Source organism: Dendrobates tinctorius, unplaced genomic scaffold (assembly GCF_039654945.1).
Source record: "Dendrobates tinctorius isolate UK_male_01 unplaced genomic scaffold, ASM3965494v1 ptg000120l, whole genome shotgun sequence".
Classification (NCBI taxonomy): domain Eukaryota; kingdom Metazoa; phylum Chordata; class Amphibia; order Anura; family Dendrobatidae; genus Dendrobates; species Dendrobates tinctorius.
This window is the reverse complement of record NW_027361788.1, coordinates 45882251-45896513: the sequence shown is the minus strand read 5'-3', so window position 1 is coordinate 45896513 and position 14263 is coordinate 45882251. Positions and strand designations below refer to the sequence as shown.

At 48.6% G+C, this 14263-nt stretch overlaps 2 protein-coding genes across 3 annotated transcripts; one reads left to right on the top strand and one right to left on the bottom strand.

Annotated features, from left to right (window-relative positions):
• Positions 1 to 3755: 3755 nt before the first annotated feature.
• UXT (ubiquitously expressed prefoldin like chaperone) lies at positions 3756 to 9673 on the bottom strand. Of its 2 annotated transcripts, none has more exons than XM_073541355.1 (6): positions 9544 to 9673; positions 7024 to 7105; positions 6747 to 6814; positions 6536 to 6643; positions 4241 to 4304; positions 3756 to 3983 (listed from the first exon to the last, which is right to left on the bottom strand). In XM_073541355.1, the coding sequence occupies exons 1-6, from the start codon at positions 9603 to 9605 to the stop codon at positions 3936 to 3938; spliced, it is 432 nt and encodes a 143-aa protein (XP_073397456.1). In that variant the 5' UTR covers positions 9606 to 9673; the 3' UTR covers positions 3756 to 3935. The 2 variants fall into 2 exon arrangements, with proteins under 2 accessions (XP_073397456.1, XP_073397457.1); XM_073541356.1 differs by lacking the exon at positions 9544 to 9673 and adding an exon at positions 7194 to 7471.
• LOC141046726 (ER membrane protein complex subunit 3-like) lies at positions 9673 to 13185 on the top strand. The gene is made up of 8 exons (XM_073541354.1): positions 9673 to 9929; positions 10104 to 10161; positions 11054 to 11147; positions 11241 to 11345; positions 11808 to 11889; positions 11965 to 12044; positions 12848 to 12930; positions 13009 to 13185. The coding sequence occupies exons 1-8, from the start codon at positions 9673 to 9675 to the stop codon at positions 13099 to 13101; spliced, it is 852 nt and encodes a 283-aa protein (XP_073397455.1). The 3' UTR covers positions 13102 to 13185.
• The last annotated feature ends 1078 nt before the right edge of the window (positions 13186 to 14263 follow it).

Sequence of the window (14263 nt, the reverse complement as noted above, 5' to 3'; positions counted from 1 at the left end):
GATGATCAGGGAAGAGAAAGTTAAGTTGGCGATTGAAGGGCTTGCCCAAAAAAAAATCACCTGATCCAGATGGCTTAACATCTGAGTTCTATAAGACCTTTAAGGACGCTTTGGTTCACCTCTTGACTGAGGTATTCAATGAGTGTCTTTCATCGGGCACGCTGCCAAAGTCAATGAGGAGGTCTGCCCTGATCATCTTGTCAAAGGGTAAGGACCCATCTTGCATTGAGAATTTGCGTCCCATAGCGCTTCTCAATGCAGACAGGAAGGTTCTGGCAAAGGTGCTGTTTAATCGGCTGGTGAAATTTGCACCCCGGCTCCTTTCGGATGCCCAGCATTGCTCTGTTTCAGGTTGCAGCACATTTAGTGCTGTGCTCGGTGTCCAGGAGGCGGTGGAGCAGGGTAGGGCTGGTCACTGGAATGGGTACATGCTGTCACTGGACCAGGCAAAAGCGTTTGATCGGGTTAATCATGAGTACCTCTGGTCTGTCCTTCTGAGATATGGCCTGCCGGGGGGGTTTGTTGATTGGCTTAAAGCCTTGTACGGTGGGGCAGAGTTTCCCGCTTGTGAACGGTTGGATTGGCAGCTCCTTTGAGGTTGGATTTGGTGTTCGCCAGGGTTGTCCCTTGGGCCCGCTGCTGTACGTGTTTGCGATTGACCCACTTCTTAGGAGGGTGGAGCGTGGACCGTTGGCTGGGATCGGGATGGACCGAGCAGCATCGGAAGCCACTCTGAGGGTGGTGGCATATGCCGATGATGTCACTGTTTTTGTTTCCTCTCACGAGGAGGCAGGGTGGCTGATGTCAGAGGTAGATCGCTACTCGGAGGCATCCGGGTCCAAGATCAACCGGGATAAGTGTGAGAGTCTCTGGCTGGGAGGAGGAGATTCTGGTTTTGATCTCCCGGACACCCTTCCAGGACCCAAAGTCTCTGCAAAAGTCCTTGGCATCGAATTTGGCCAGGGGATTACCCCAAACAAAATTGGGACAGCAGGCTAGAGATCGCCACTCAGGTGAACCAATGGAAGGGTTGGTCTTTGACCCTCATGGAAAGGGTAAACCTGATCAAAACTTACCTGCTCCCTTTACTGATTTATCTGGGCAGTGTGTGCATCTTGCCGGAGTCTCTCTGGACTCGGGTCTACAGTTTGTTCTTCCAACTATTATGGGGGAATAGACTGAACCTGGTCAAGAGGGAGGTTACTTACTGTACGAGGAGACTAGGAGGGTTGGGTATGGTCAACCCTGTGGTATTCCTTGTGCATACCTTCATTAAGATCAATATTGCAAACCTCTGGAACGAGAGGGCTCCTCCGTGGGTATTCTCCTGTAGGGGATGGTTTCAGCCTTTCTTCCAGGAATGGGAGACAGGAGGGCAAGTGAAGGATCTTCACACACCGCATGGACATCTTCCGGCTTACGCTACCTAAGTTCTGAAGGTAATTCGCCGGTGGGGTCTGGGAATGTGGGAGATTAGGACTCTGCCAAGGAAACTCCTTGACAATAGGGTTCTGTTGACCCATTTCCAGAGGCCTCTGGTGCTCAGGGATTGCCCAAGTCGGGATCTTGGGGTGGGTTTGTGTTAGGGCTGGTGGAACGCACCAAATTATAAATAATAGTAGGTGCGTTCGCAGCCCGGGGTCCACCGTGCAGAGGTGGTACACTGCTACTAGGTAATGGCGGAAGAATAGAGCGGCGTGAAAACAGTCACATGTGGGTTACGTCACCCAGTGTGAACAGGGGCGAACTCTGTTGACTCACAGAGCCGCACAGCCGCTGAACGTAAATACCGGAGCCTGTTTAGCTCACAGAGCCCGGCCAAAAAGCGCACAGAAAGCGGCCACAGAACTCTACCCCAAGGACACGGGTTTAGAGTTCCTCTAGGCCCTCTGAGCGCACGGCGTTGCTGCCGCGAACGCCGCTATAGACGCTGGCTACGGAGTGTGGAGCACGAGCACTGCCGAGTCACTGAAGGAGACTAATGCCTGACTCCGACTCTGCCCTACCTACACCTAAGCCTGGGCGCTAGCAGGTTAGGCTGCACAACACATGCGTACCAAGGGTAGGGGTTTCATAATGAGTCAGTCACCAGAGACATTCATACGTGCATACATCACTCACTCCTCATGGTCTGAAAATACAGAGTATCCTAGCGCATGGCTGAGAGGACCTTTTATAGCCGCGAGCGTCTGGGACCTTCCTGGCTTCTCGGATGGGCCAATCTGAACAGGAGCAGGACCTGAGCACATGACATTCGATCTCCAATGGGAGATCACTCCACGGGCATGCTCAGTGGCCCGACATGAGGACTTAGTCCCCCGGAGAATCTCGCTGCTGAGCAGCCTGCATTGCCATAGGTGCGCCAGAGGTGGCAGCAGCAAGCAAACCCACGGAGTTGGCCTGGACCGACAAATCTGCTGAGCAGGCTCCACTGCGGCTGAAGAAGAATGGGAGACCGCTGGGTGCAAGGCTCTGGATTCCTGCTGTGCAGTGGCAGGAACCTGACGCCTAACAGTTTGCATCTTTTGAATTCTATCAGGATCCCCTCGAAGTTTTGGGACTTGGCTTGGTGCTGCTTCCATGGGAAACTGTGTGAGAGACAATCTGAAGTGTAGGAGCTCTGAGGGCAGGAACTGTCCTCAGGAGCATTGTGGTACCGTGCTGGAAAGCATGGACCATTTCCTGCTTCATTGTCCCTTCAACACAGAGGTGTACAACAGGGTGGGCGCATCTGATTGGCTGGTCTCGGCTGGCCGGTCTCTCCTATGCAGAATGGGCCTATGGAGCATTTGGAGACCTTGGTGGCCGGGACTGCTGCACCTTATTTCTAGTTAGCGCAGTGGTTAGGTATCACACGTGGAACGCACGGTGCTTAGTATCTATGCAACGGAAAATCCTCCCAGTGGACGATGTGTTTAGGACCATACTCGGTGACCTGGTGAAGGTGCGCTCTCTGGAGTATGAGATACTGGGCACACGTACGGCCGCTCTCCTCTAGAGGGGCTTTTCTTTTAGTGTGCCCTAGTCTGGTCATCTCCTTTCCTGGTGGTGGGCTGCCGCTGACACTGTAGATTTTTGTTTTGTGATCGGTATACAGTGATGTAGGGCTGCAGGTGCTGAACTTGGGCTTTGTGATTTGTGGATATTGTGGTATTGTAGTGTTTTGTTTCTGTATATATTGTATATAGGGGAATAGATTTGGGTGTAGGTGTTAGGTTGGGTGGTGGGAAAAGGGGGAAGGTGGGTTTATCTTGTAGGACTATGGGACACTGAGGTGTTTAGGGAAACACTGGCACTGCCTGATCTGGCCTATGGACGTTGGACATGGACTGAGGCATGAGACGCAGGACCAGCTCTCAGGTCAGTGTGGGGGGTTGGGAATGGTGGGCTTGAGTGTGGGGTGTTTAGTCTTGTATATATTTGTATAGTTTGGTTATTTCATATATATATTTAAAAAAAAAAATGTTTATGTATATATTTATGTCGGCCTTTGTTTATTTTATTGTTTGTTATTAGTTTGTTTGGTGACCGGACCAGAAGGTGTAAGTTATTATTCTGTATATATGTATAATATGTGTGACAGGAGAGAATGAGCGGCTGGACCAGTGTTCAGTATACGGATTATTTTCTGGCTGATATTCTTGTTATGTTTCTGTTATTATTATTGTTATGTTTTTCATTTTTATAATAAAAGATCTACAGGATGTAACTCAGGATCTCAGAATCAGTACGTGATAAATAATATCAACTAAAAATCTGTACCAAAAAAAAGTTTACTTTACAATTATTTCATAATAACCCTTTTACACAGGAGGTGGACAAAAACACTTGAGCTTTGCCTGTCCTGTGATTATACAAATATGTGCTCGTGCTCCATTGCCTCCTCTGTCACATCTCCATCATTCTAGGTGTATGGAGAGTTCCGCAGACGACTATCACTGAGTTACTGGCTCATTGGGCAGATCCTGTAATTCCCGTAGACCCTTGAAAAAAGAAAAAACCCATTAGTCTGATGAGATTGAAAAATCTATTTGGGTTTGTGGAAAGCAATTCTGTGTTGGGCCCTATAGACAAGCAATGTATAGACATAGTGTGGATGATATATAGGACACACATATTCTTCTCATGCAGTAGGTAATTCCTAATGATGGGGATGGTACCGGGTGGCCATGTAAGGATACAATGTGTCAATTCACATATCCACATCTACAGTCCACCGCTAACACCCTGGGGGTCTCACCTCCAGAACCAGTCTGATATGGGCCTTTATATTTGCAGCATCTTTGGTCAGATTTTCACTAATTCTAGAAAAAAAAATACAATTCTGTTCACATGTGAAACACAAGGCGCATTACTTCACGATAGTAACAAACAAATCTAGACATGACAAACTCAGACGTATCCAGATTTGGCCTAGGCAGTATTGTTTAATCTAGATAGTTCTTGTTTCTTGTAATCTAGATAATTTTTTTAATCTCCACCCATTTACTATTAGAGATACAAGAACTACAGTTGAAACCAGAAGTTTCCATACACTATATAAATAGACACATGCATGTTTTTCTCAATATCTGACATGAAATCAGAATAAACCTTTCCGTTTTAGGTCAATTAGGATTACTATTATTATTAATATTTGCCAAATGCCAGAAAAATGAGAGAGAGAGATTGTCTAGCCAGGACACATCTAGATAAGTTAAGACTATCCAGGGCATATCTAGATGAGAAAAAACTAGCCCAAACACATCAAGATAAGGGCTAACCTGGACACATCTAGATTGCACAAAACTAATCACAGCCCCCTGAGGAAGCCCACGTGAAACGTGTGTTGGGGCTGCCCTTCTGCTGTGCTCTCTCACAAGCATCACTATGGGTAAGATGACCGCATCATAACCTAATCCCCTACCTACCATTCTTATTCATGTGGTTCTCTCTTGCTTTTTTATATTTTTTTTGCACTGGGTTAATGCAAATCACACTATTTACGGTATATACTTTGTGGATACCACTTGATATGTGCAGAGTATACCTAATACTATAATGAGACATCTTAATAGGTTACTACTGCGTGACGCCATCTGCTATTCCGAGGGTTATTTGCTTACATTATGGATATCAGATTCCCGGCAGACTATGTCCATAGGGATACAAGGTTATTCTGACTTATCCATGCCCTACACTCTTCTGTGTGAGATTGCATTTTTGTGACATCCTGTGCCATAACCTTTTTCTGTTTTACCTTTTATTATTTACATTTGAATTATCATGTTTTTGTGATCTTTTGTATGTAATACATTTTGTTATATTTTTATATGAATGGTTTTTGGACTTTTTTGACTCCAAGTCGCTTATAGGGTTCTTGTATAATGGCGTGTCCTTCATTCCTTGTTGCCAATTTGGCAATTTCTAGTAATTTTTCTAATTTCTTACTTATTTTTCTAAATATGCTTTTTGTTTGGATACTTTTGGATACTAGCCAGGACACATCTAGACTACACAGGACTAGTCTGGACACATATAGATGAGACAAGACTAGCATGGACACATCTAGATGTATCCCGGCTAGTCTTGTCTATTGGAGATGTATATAGTCTAGTTTTGTCTAATCTAGATGTATCTAGTCTTGGTTCATCTGATCTGCACATAACTGGGCTATTCTTTTCTAATCTCAATGTATCTGGGCAAGTTTTGACTAATCTACAAATACTTAGGTTAGTCTTGTCTAGATTAGACAAGACTAGCCTAGATGGGTTCAGATTAACCTGGGATGGCATACATCTAGAGTAGACAGGACTTGCACTGATATTTTAGATCAGATGAGACTAGCCTAGAAGGACCTAAGTTAGACAAAGCCAACCAAGGTATGACTAAATAAAATAAGACTACCCAAGATATGTCTAGATTAGACAAGCCTAGATATTACCAGATTAGTCAAGAGCTACATACATCTTTCTTAAGGCCTCTTTACACACAACGATGTCCCAGCGATCCCACCAACGATCCAACATGGATGGGATCGCTGGGACATCGCTAGGCTGATCGCTGGTGACCTATCACATAGACAGACTCACCAGCGATCAGGACCAATGAGCAAGCTGGTATCTAGGGTAAACAGCGGGTATCCAAGAGCCGCGCGGCTCTTAGATACCCACTGTTTACCCTAGATACCAGCGTGCAGTGTCGCTGATCGTTGGTCTCCCGCTGTGACACGCAGTGATGCGCGCTGGCCAGCGGGAGACCAACGATCAAAAAATGGCCCAGGACGATCCTGCACGATCAGCGATACTCGGCAGGGGGGCGGTCGCTGATGGATGTCACACACAGGGAGATCGCTGATGCGTCACAAAATCAGCGATCTCGCTGTATGTGATGGGGCCCTTAGACTACCTCAGGCAAGACTAAACTAGACCCAGTTAGATCAGATGGAAAATAAGATAAAACATAGGAAAAACACCAGTGATGAACGGTGGACTATGGCTACATGATGGCGGCCTTTACTGACAACCACACTGACATAAATACGAGAATCCCTTACTCCGTCAGCATTTTATTTTTCTTCTCGATAAACCTGAGCGCTTCATCCAGAGTCAGCTCAGCAAAAAAGCCGAAGCCTAAAGCCACAAATATCTTGGAGGAATCCGGGCTGCGGAAGAAAGAAGTATTAGACAAGAGGCGAAACCTCGGGATACAGGAATTTTGCAGCACGTTCAGGAGGGAGATTGGGAAAAATAGCACTGGTCACTCACACCTCAGCATTCACATAGAAATTGCAGCCCAGGTCGACCTGTGTCTGGAGGGGTCCCGACTCCAACTCCTGCAGGAACATAAAAGGGGTTTCATGAACACAGGGTGTCATCTCCACATTTGGCTAAGGAGTGCCACATGCAGAAATATGTTATGCTTATGGTTCCTGCCACAAGGAGGCGCCAACAAGGACGGTGTGAGCACTACTGAACTACAGCAATCAGACACATACAGTGCAGGGTGCAGCTATACACAGACTTTACAGGGTTAATCCCGCACCTTCAGCCTCTCGATGACATTCTTCAGCTGCAGGTACTGGCTGATCTTCTCATACACACTGTCACGATTCTCCAGCACTCTCCTGTGAGAGAGGAAGGAAAGAGTTGTCAGAATCTGAGCACAGGCAGCTGCATACCAGCACTGTATATGGGGGACCTCTAACAACGTACATGACAGCAATGCAGACACTGCAGATGGGGGTCTCGCTCTGGTCACACTGCATACCGGGGGCTCTCTCTGGTCACATTTTATATGGGGGAGGGCCCTCTCTGGTCACCCTGCATACGGAGGGTCTCTCTCTAGTCACACTGCATACGGGGGACACACTGATCACACTGCATATGAGGGGCTTGATTCACACTGGATATTGGGGGTTTTCTCTGGTCACGATGCATACAGGGGACACACTGGCTATGGGGGGCTTTCTCTGGTCACGCTGCATACAGGGGACACACTGGCTATGGGGGTTTTCTCTGGTCACGATGCATACAGGGAACACACTGGCTATGGGGGGCTTTCTCTGGTCACGCTGCATACAGGGAACACACTGGCTATGGGGGGCTTTCTCTGGTCACGCTGCATACAGGGGACACACTGGATATGGGGGGCTTTCTCTGGTCACACTGCATACAGGGGACACACTGGCTATGGGGGGCTTTCTCTGGTCACGCTGCATACAGGGGACACACTGGCTATGGGGGGCTTTCTCTGGTCACGATGCATACAGGGGACACACTGGATATGGGGGGCTTTCTCTGGTCACACTGCATACAGGGAACACACTGGCTATGGGGGGCTTTCTCTGGTCACACTGCATACAGGGAACACACTGGCTATGGGGGGCTTTCTCTGGTCACGCTGCATACAGGGAACACACTGGATATGGGGGGCTTTCTCTGGTCACACTGCATACAGGGAACACACTGGCTATGGGGGGCTTTCTCTGGTCATGCTGCATACAGGGAACACACTGGCTATGGGGGGCTTTCTCTGGTCACGCTGCATACAGGGAACACACTGGCTATGGGGGGCTTTCTCTGGTCACGCTGCATACAGGGAACACACTGGATATGGGGGGCTTTCTCTGGTCACGCTGCATACAGGGAACACACTGGCTATGGGGGGCTTTCTCTGGTCACGCTGCATACAGGGAACACACTGGCTATGGGGGGCTTTCTCTGGTCACACTGCATACAGGGGACACACTGGCTATGGGGGGCTTTCTCTGGTCACGCTGCATACAGGGAACACACTGGCTATGGGGGGCTTTCTCTGGTCACGCTGCATACAGAGGACACACTGGCTATGGGGGGCTTTCTCTGGTCACGCTGCATACAGGGGACACACTGGCTATGGGGGGCTTTCTCTGGTCACGCTGCATACAGGGGACACACTGGCTATGGGGGGCTTTCTCTGGTCACGCTGCATACAGGGAACACACTGGCTATGGGGGGCTTTCTCTGGTCACGCTGCATACAGGGAACACACTGGCTATGGGGGGCTTTCTCTGGTCACGCTGCATACAGGGAACACACTGGCTATGGGGGGCTTTCTCTGGTCACGCTGCATACAGGGAACACACTGGATATGGGGGGCTTTCTCTGGTCACGCTGCATACAGGGAACACACTGGATATGGGGGGCTTTCTCTGGTCACGCTGCATACAGGGAACACACTGGCTATGGGGGGCTTTCTCTGGTCACGCTGCATACAGGGAACACACTGGCTATGGGGGGCTTTCTCTGGTCACACTGCATACAGGGGACACACTGGCTATGGGGGGCTTTCTCTGGTCACGCTGCATACAGGGAACACACTGGCTATGGGGGGCTTTCTCTGGTCACGCTGCATACAGAGGACACACTGGCTATGGGGGGCTTTCTCTGGTCACGCTGCATACAGGGGACACACTGGCTATGGGGGGCTTTCTCTGGTCACGCTGCATACAGAGGACACACTGGCTATGGGGGGCTTTCTCTGGTCACGCTGCATACAGGGGACACACTGGCTATGGGGGGCTTTCTCTGGTCACGCTGCATACAGGGAACACACTGGCTATGGGGGGCTTTCTCTGGTCACGCTGCATACAGGGGACACACTGGCTATGGGGGGCTTTCTCTGGTCACGCTGCATACAGGGGACACACTGGATATGGGGGGCTTTCTCTGGTCACGCTGCATACAGGGGACACACTGGCTATGAGGGGCTTTTTCTGGTCACACTGCATACAGGGGACACACTGGCTATGAGGGGCTTTCTCTGGCTGCATACAGGGTGGTGGGCTCTGTCTGGTCCCACTCTAGGAGGAAGTAAAGCTCATGTGGGCTTTGTGCACACAGCAGGTTCTGGGTTATACTGGGGGGGTGCAAGGCTCTTGCTCCTTATGGGCGTGGCCTATATGCAGGGAGGGGCCTCAGATACAAAACACTTCCTATTTACCCCGCCCCATAACCTCTTGAACTCCGTTGGTCACATGTGTAGCAGGTCACATGACCGCCTTTTCAGTCACGTGCTGCGCACCTCAGGTCTCGCTGCAGAGTATCCGTCACGAACGCTTCATACTTTAGCACCTTCTCCTCCATCTCCGCAGCAGCTCAAGGCCGCAGACGCCGCGCAGACTCTGACGTCACCTAGCGTTCCTCTAGTCACATGAGTGGTGACGCATCAGCCACCAGAGCCGCCATGTTTGTCACTGGCGGAAGTCTCGAACCGGAAGTGTTCCTTCTTTTCCACTTTGAACTGCCAGGCAAGATGGCGACTCCGGAGCTGCTGCTGGACTCCAGTATCCGGCTATGGGTTGTGCTACCCATCGTGTTTATCACCTTCTACAGCGGCCTCCTGAGGCATCATGTCACCCGGCTACTACAGGGCGAGAAGAAGCCGGAGCTGGAGCCGCTCAGTGACAGGTGTAGCCCCTGAGCTAGGGCTCCTCTATTTTCCCTTATGTGGCATGTGATCTCTATCCAGCCAGTCTTCTGCTACTCTGGCGTCACTCCTCCCCATCTCATCCCCGAGTTCTGTGGCCCCCGAGTTGTTGCTCTTCCCTCCCCCTTACTAACAGCGTCTCCTTCATCCCTCAGTCAGGTCCTGATCCGAAGCCGAATTCTGCGAGAGAATGGGAAATACATCCCGAGGCAGGTGAGAAAGGCGGGTGTTGTGGGGTGCACCGGACCGAAGGTGGGGGCTGCTGGCAGAGGGCGGGTGTTGTGGGGGTGCACCGGACCGAAGGTGGGGGCTGCTGGCAGAGGGCGGGTGTTGTGGGGGTGCACCGGACCGAAGGTGGGGGCTGCTGGCAGAGGGCGGATGCCACGGAATTCATATGACTGAGGGTGGGTGCTGCTGGCAGAGGGCGGGTGCACCTGACTGATGGCGAGTGCAGCAGACTGAAGGTTGGTGCTACAGGGAGAGGACAGTTGCCACGGAGTTGACCTGACTGAGGGCAGGTGCTGACGGCAGGTGCCTTGGTGTGCACCTGACTGAGGGCGGTTGCTGCCAGCTGAGGGGTGGGTGCAGATGGCCGGTGCCTCGGGGTGCACCTGACTGAAGGTGGGTGCTACCGGCAGAGGGCGGGTGCTGCGGGGTTCATTTGAGGACGGGTGCCACCGACAAAGGGAGGCAGGTTCCGCGGGTTGCTCCTGATGGAGGGCAGGTGTTGTTAGTGCCTAGTGGGTCTCTTGGATGATTTTCAGTGTCTGGCAGTTCGAGCCCTCAAAGCGCCAGTACGGCGAAGGAACAATCACATTATTAGGTCTCCACATTCCGGCTGATCAATGGATATCTGCCACTAATTAGGATCAGTAACATATAGTAATTATTGTGGATGGCGATTAGGGACCAGTTTTCTGTGGTGCAGCCTCTGGCCATAGAGGTGCTGCAGGGATAGGAGGGGTGGGAGACTGTGCAGGGATCTCCATCTATATCCTGAAGAGTAAGTCACTTAATGTCAGTGAAGGGAGAGTGACCTGTCGGTCGCTGCCTATCACAGCTGGCAGCATCTTTGTGATGGGTCATGCTTATCTCTTGCCTGTAGTCATTTCTCATGAGGAAGTTCTACTTCAACGACGCAGAAACTGGCTTTTTCAAGAAAACCAAAAGGAAAGTGACGCAGAAGAACCCAATGACAGGTGGGTACACAGCCTTGGTGCCTCTTGGATTTGGATCAGCCCCTGATCGTGTTACAGTCACTTCATTAACTGTCTCTTTTTACCAATGCATAGATCCCAGCATGATGACAGAGATGATGAAGGGCAACCTCACCAACGTCCTCCCCATGATCCTGATTGGAGGATGGATCAACTGGGCATTCTCTGGCTTCCTTACAAGTAAGTTGTACCAAAATCCCAATTCATTAAGTCCCATTTGTGTGTATTAAAAGTGTAAAAACAGTTTCTGAATATCGTACACCTACGATGGGATGTAAGGATTTCAAGTGACAGGCCCAAATCCTGAGGCTGCACTACTGAAAATTTCAGCTGCTGATGCTGCACAGTCAGGGAGAAAAGCGCCTACGTGAATGTGCACATAGATCTGCCAGTATCCAGGCCAGCTATTCTGTAAATATTGTTGTAAATGGTGATTTGACATTAGTATCTCTCAGTAATACAGCCTCATTCTTCTGGTCTGTAACTAAGTGGTTATATCTCATCAACTGAGTGAGATATGATAAAACTGTTTCCACATTTTTATCACATGTTTAAGGTTCTCGTTGTTGGCGTCACCCTTAAAGGTTCTCCTTGGATGTTTAGGACGACCATGAAGATTTCTTGCATGTTTTGTCTCTCCAGCAAAGGTGCCTTTCCCCCTTACTCTGCGATTCAAGCCCATGTTACAGCGGGGAATTGAGCTGGAGTCTCTGGACGCGTCTTGGTAAGTATATCTTCTGCTTGATGTCCATGCATCCTGCCTCCTAGTCTAAAGCTCTCATCTTTGGATTCCTTGTAGGGTCAGTTCTGCATCCTGGTATTTCCTGAACGTGTTTGGTCTGAGGAGTATGTACACGCTGATCCTGGGACAGGACAATGGTGAGTTAGAGATCAAGAGCACTGATAATCAGACCAGGAGTTGTCGTGGACGTTAAAAAACAAAAACAGCGCCACCTCTGGCCGCAGATTGTGTGAAGTATTGCCGCTCAGCACTAATCACTTCGCTGGAGCCAAGCTGCAATTCCAGACACAATGAATGGTCAGCGCGGTGCTGATTTTGAAAGCAAGCAGTCATGTTATTATACAGGATAAGCCCTGTAGTATTTGATGGTTGGTCCAGATGTGAAAATCATGGGGTTCTAACTGCAGGGACCTGCGCAGAACGGGAAACTTTCATCCTTGGTAAGAGTGGACCAGTAGTGCACATGCTCAATTGCTACTCCTTTTAATTCATTTTCTATGGGACGACTGACCCTCTTCTTTTTCTGGCAACCCTAAGTTTCCCCATTGGAGTAGGTCCCAGCAGTGGGACAACAATTCATCAGTAAGGTATCACTTGTCCAGCAGATAGGTGATAAAGGAGTTGTCCGGTTAAAACAAGTTTAGAATGTAGCTCAGGCTCTAGGGAACTTCTAAAAGAACAATTTCCCAAGTTATGCTCCTATGTGGTGAAGTGCTGCTTAACTTTATAGTGTGCAAGTTGTCGTAAAACTGCAACTGCCGTTGTACTCCAGGGTTTGTCAGAAGATTGCATCTTGGTGGGTACAAATATTTCACAACTACCATATCCAAGGCTATCAGGGCATGCTGGGACTTGTAGTGTGGCAGTATGCCCATATACAGTTTTCAGGCAGTGCCTTTATATGGTGAGTGTTAACGGTTTGGGCTTGTTTGCCTCCTAGCTGCTGACCAGAGCCGTATAATGCAGGACCAGATGACAGGAGCTGCTATGGCAGTTCCACCAGACACCAATAAAGCCTTTAAAGTAAGTACACCTTCTCCAGAAGTCATGACTAAAGTATGTGATGACATATTACAATATAATGGTTTCCCTCTTGTTTAGGCTGAATGGGAAGCCATGGAGATCACAGAACATCAGTGGGCGCTAGAGAACGTGGAAGAAGATCTTGTTTCGAAGGACCTGAACCTGGAATAGTATTTTCTGTGCAGCTGAAAAGACCATTGGGTATACAGTATTTTTGTTACAGATTTGCCAAATAAAAGTCCTAAGATAATAGAATTCCTTGTTTTTGGCCAAATAGGTGTCAATTAATCTTGGATTTTTAGCAATATCAATGCTTATTAACCACAGGTCCCATGCTGCAGAGGCCAGATGACATTCACCCCCTTGGCTTTTTACCTATTTTGTTACATTACACAGTGTTTAAATTTTTTTATAATCTGATTTGTGTGTGACGCATCAGCACTAAATAGTGTAGTTGGAGAAATGAGAAAAATATAGACATAAATTTATGGGATAAAATAACTAAAAATTGTCATGTGCATATGTATTCACCCCCTTCTGGTATGAAGGCGTTTACAATTCTGGTGCAAGCAATTACCTTCATAATTCCCATGCTTAGTTACAGGACCCTCCCCGCTTGTGTAATCTAAGTGTCACATGTCTGTCAGTATATACACTTTACCTTTTCTGAAAGGCTACAGCACCATTAAGCACTAACCAACACCATGAAGACCAAGGAGATCTCCAAACAAGTCAAGGTTGGGTTATAAAAAAATCCTATTTTCTGATGATCCCCCCAGAGCACCATGAAATCCATTATCAAATGGAAAGAACATGGTACCACAACATACTGTACCTGCCAAGTGTGGGCCTCCCACCAAAACCTTCAGCCTGGGCAAGGAGTGCATTAATCAGAGAAGCAGCACAGAGACCAAGGGTAACCCTGAAGGAGCTGCAGCGTTCCCAAGCAGAAACTAGAGTATCTGTCGATACGACCACAATAAGCCATAGACTCCATAAAGGTGGCCTATGTGCAAGAGTGGGCAGAAAAATGCCTTTACTTACACACAAATTGTAAGGCTCAATTTGAGTTTACTTAAAGACATGTGGGAGACTCCACAAATGTATGGAGGAAGGTGCTGTGGTCAGATGAGACAAACATTGAACTTTTTGCCGACAAAGGTAAAATGCTATGTCTGGTGCCAAACCAACACAGCTCATCACCCCAAGAACACCACCCTCACAGTGAAACATGGTGCTGGCAGCAAAGACAAGGTAAATGGTTGGTGTGAAGTACAGGGATATTCTTGAGCAAAACTTATGTCAGTGATTTGAGAAAATTTGAGACTGACAG

Bases quoted from the DNA above. Each gene is read 5' to 3' on its own strand.
- UXT (XM_073541355.1), bottom strand. From the start codon at position 9,605: ATGGAGGAGAAGGTGCTAAAGTATGAAGCGTTCGTGACGGATACTCTG. The intron at 4,305-6,535 runs GTAAGGGATTCT...TTTTTTTTCTAG, and splicing joins AAAAATAAAATGCTGACGGA to AATTAGTGAAAATCTGACCA. The intron at 3,984-4,240 runs GTGAGACCCCCA...TCTTTTTTCAAG, and splicing joins ATATCAGACTGGTTCTGGAG to GGTCTACGGGAATTACAGGA.
- LOC141046726 (XM_073541354.1), top strand. From the start codon at position 9,673: ATGAGTGGTGACGCATCAGCCACCAGAGCCGCCATGTTTGTCACTGGC. The intron at 12,045-12,847 runs GTGAGTTAGAGA...TTTGCCTCCTAG, and splicing joins GATCCTGGGACAGGACAATG to CTGCTGACCAGAGCCGTATA. The intron at 12,931-13,008 runs GTAAGTACACCT...CCTCTTGTTTAG, and splicing joins ACACCAATAAAGCCTTTAAA to GCTGAATGGGAAGCCATGGA.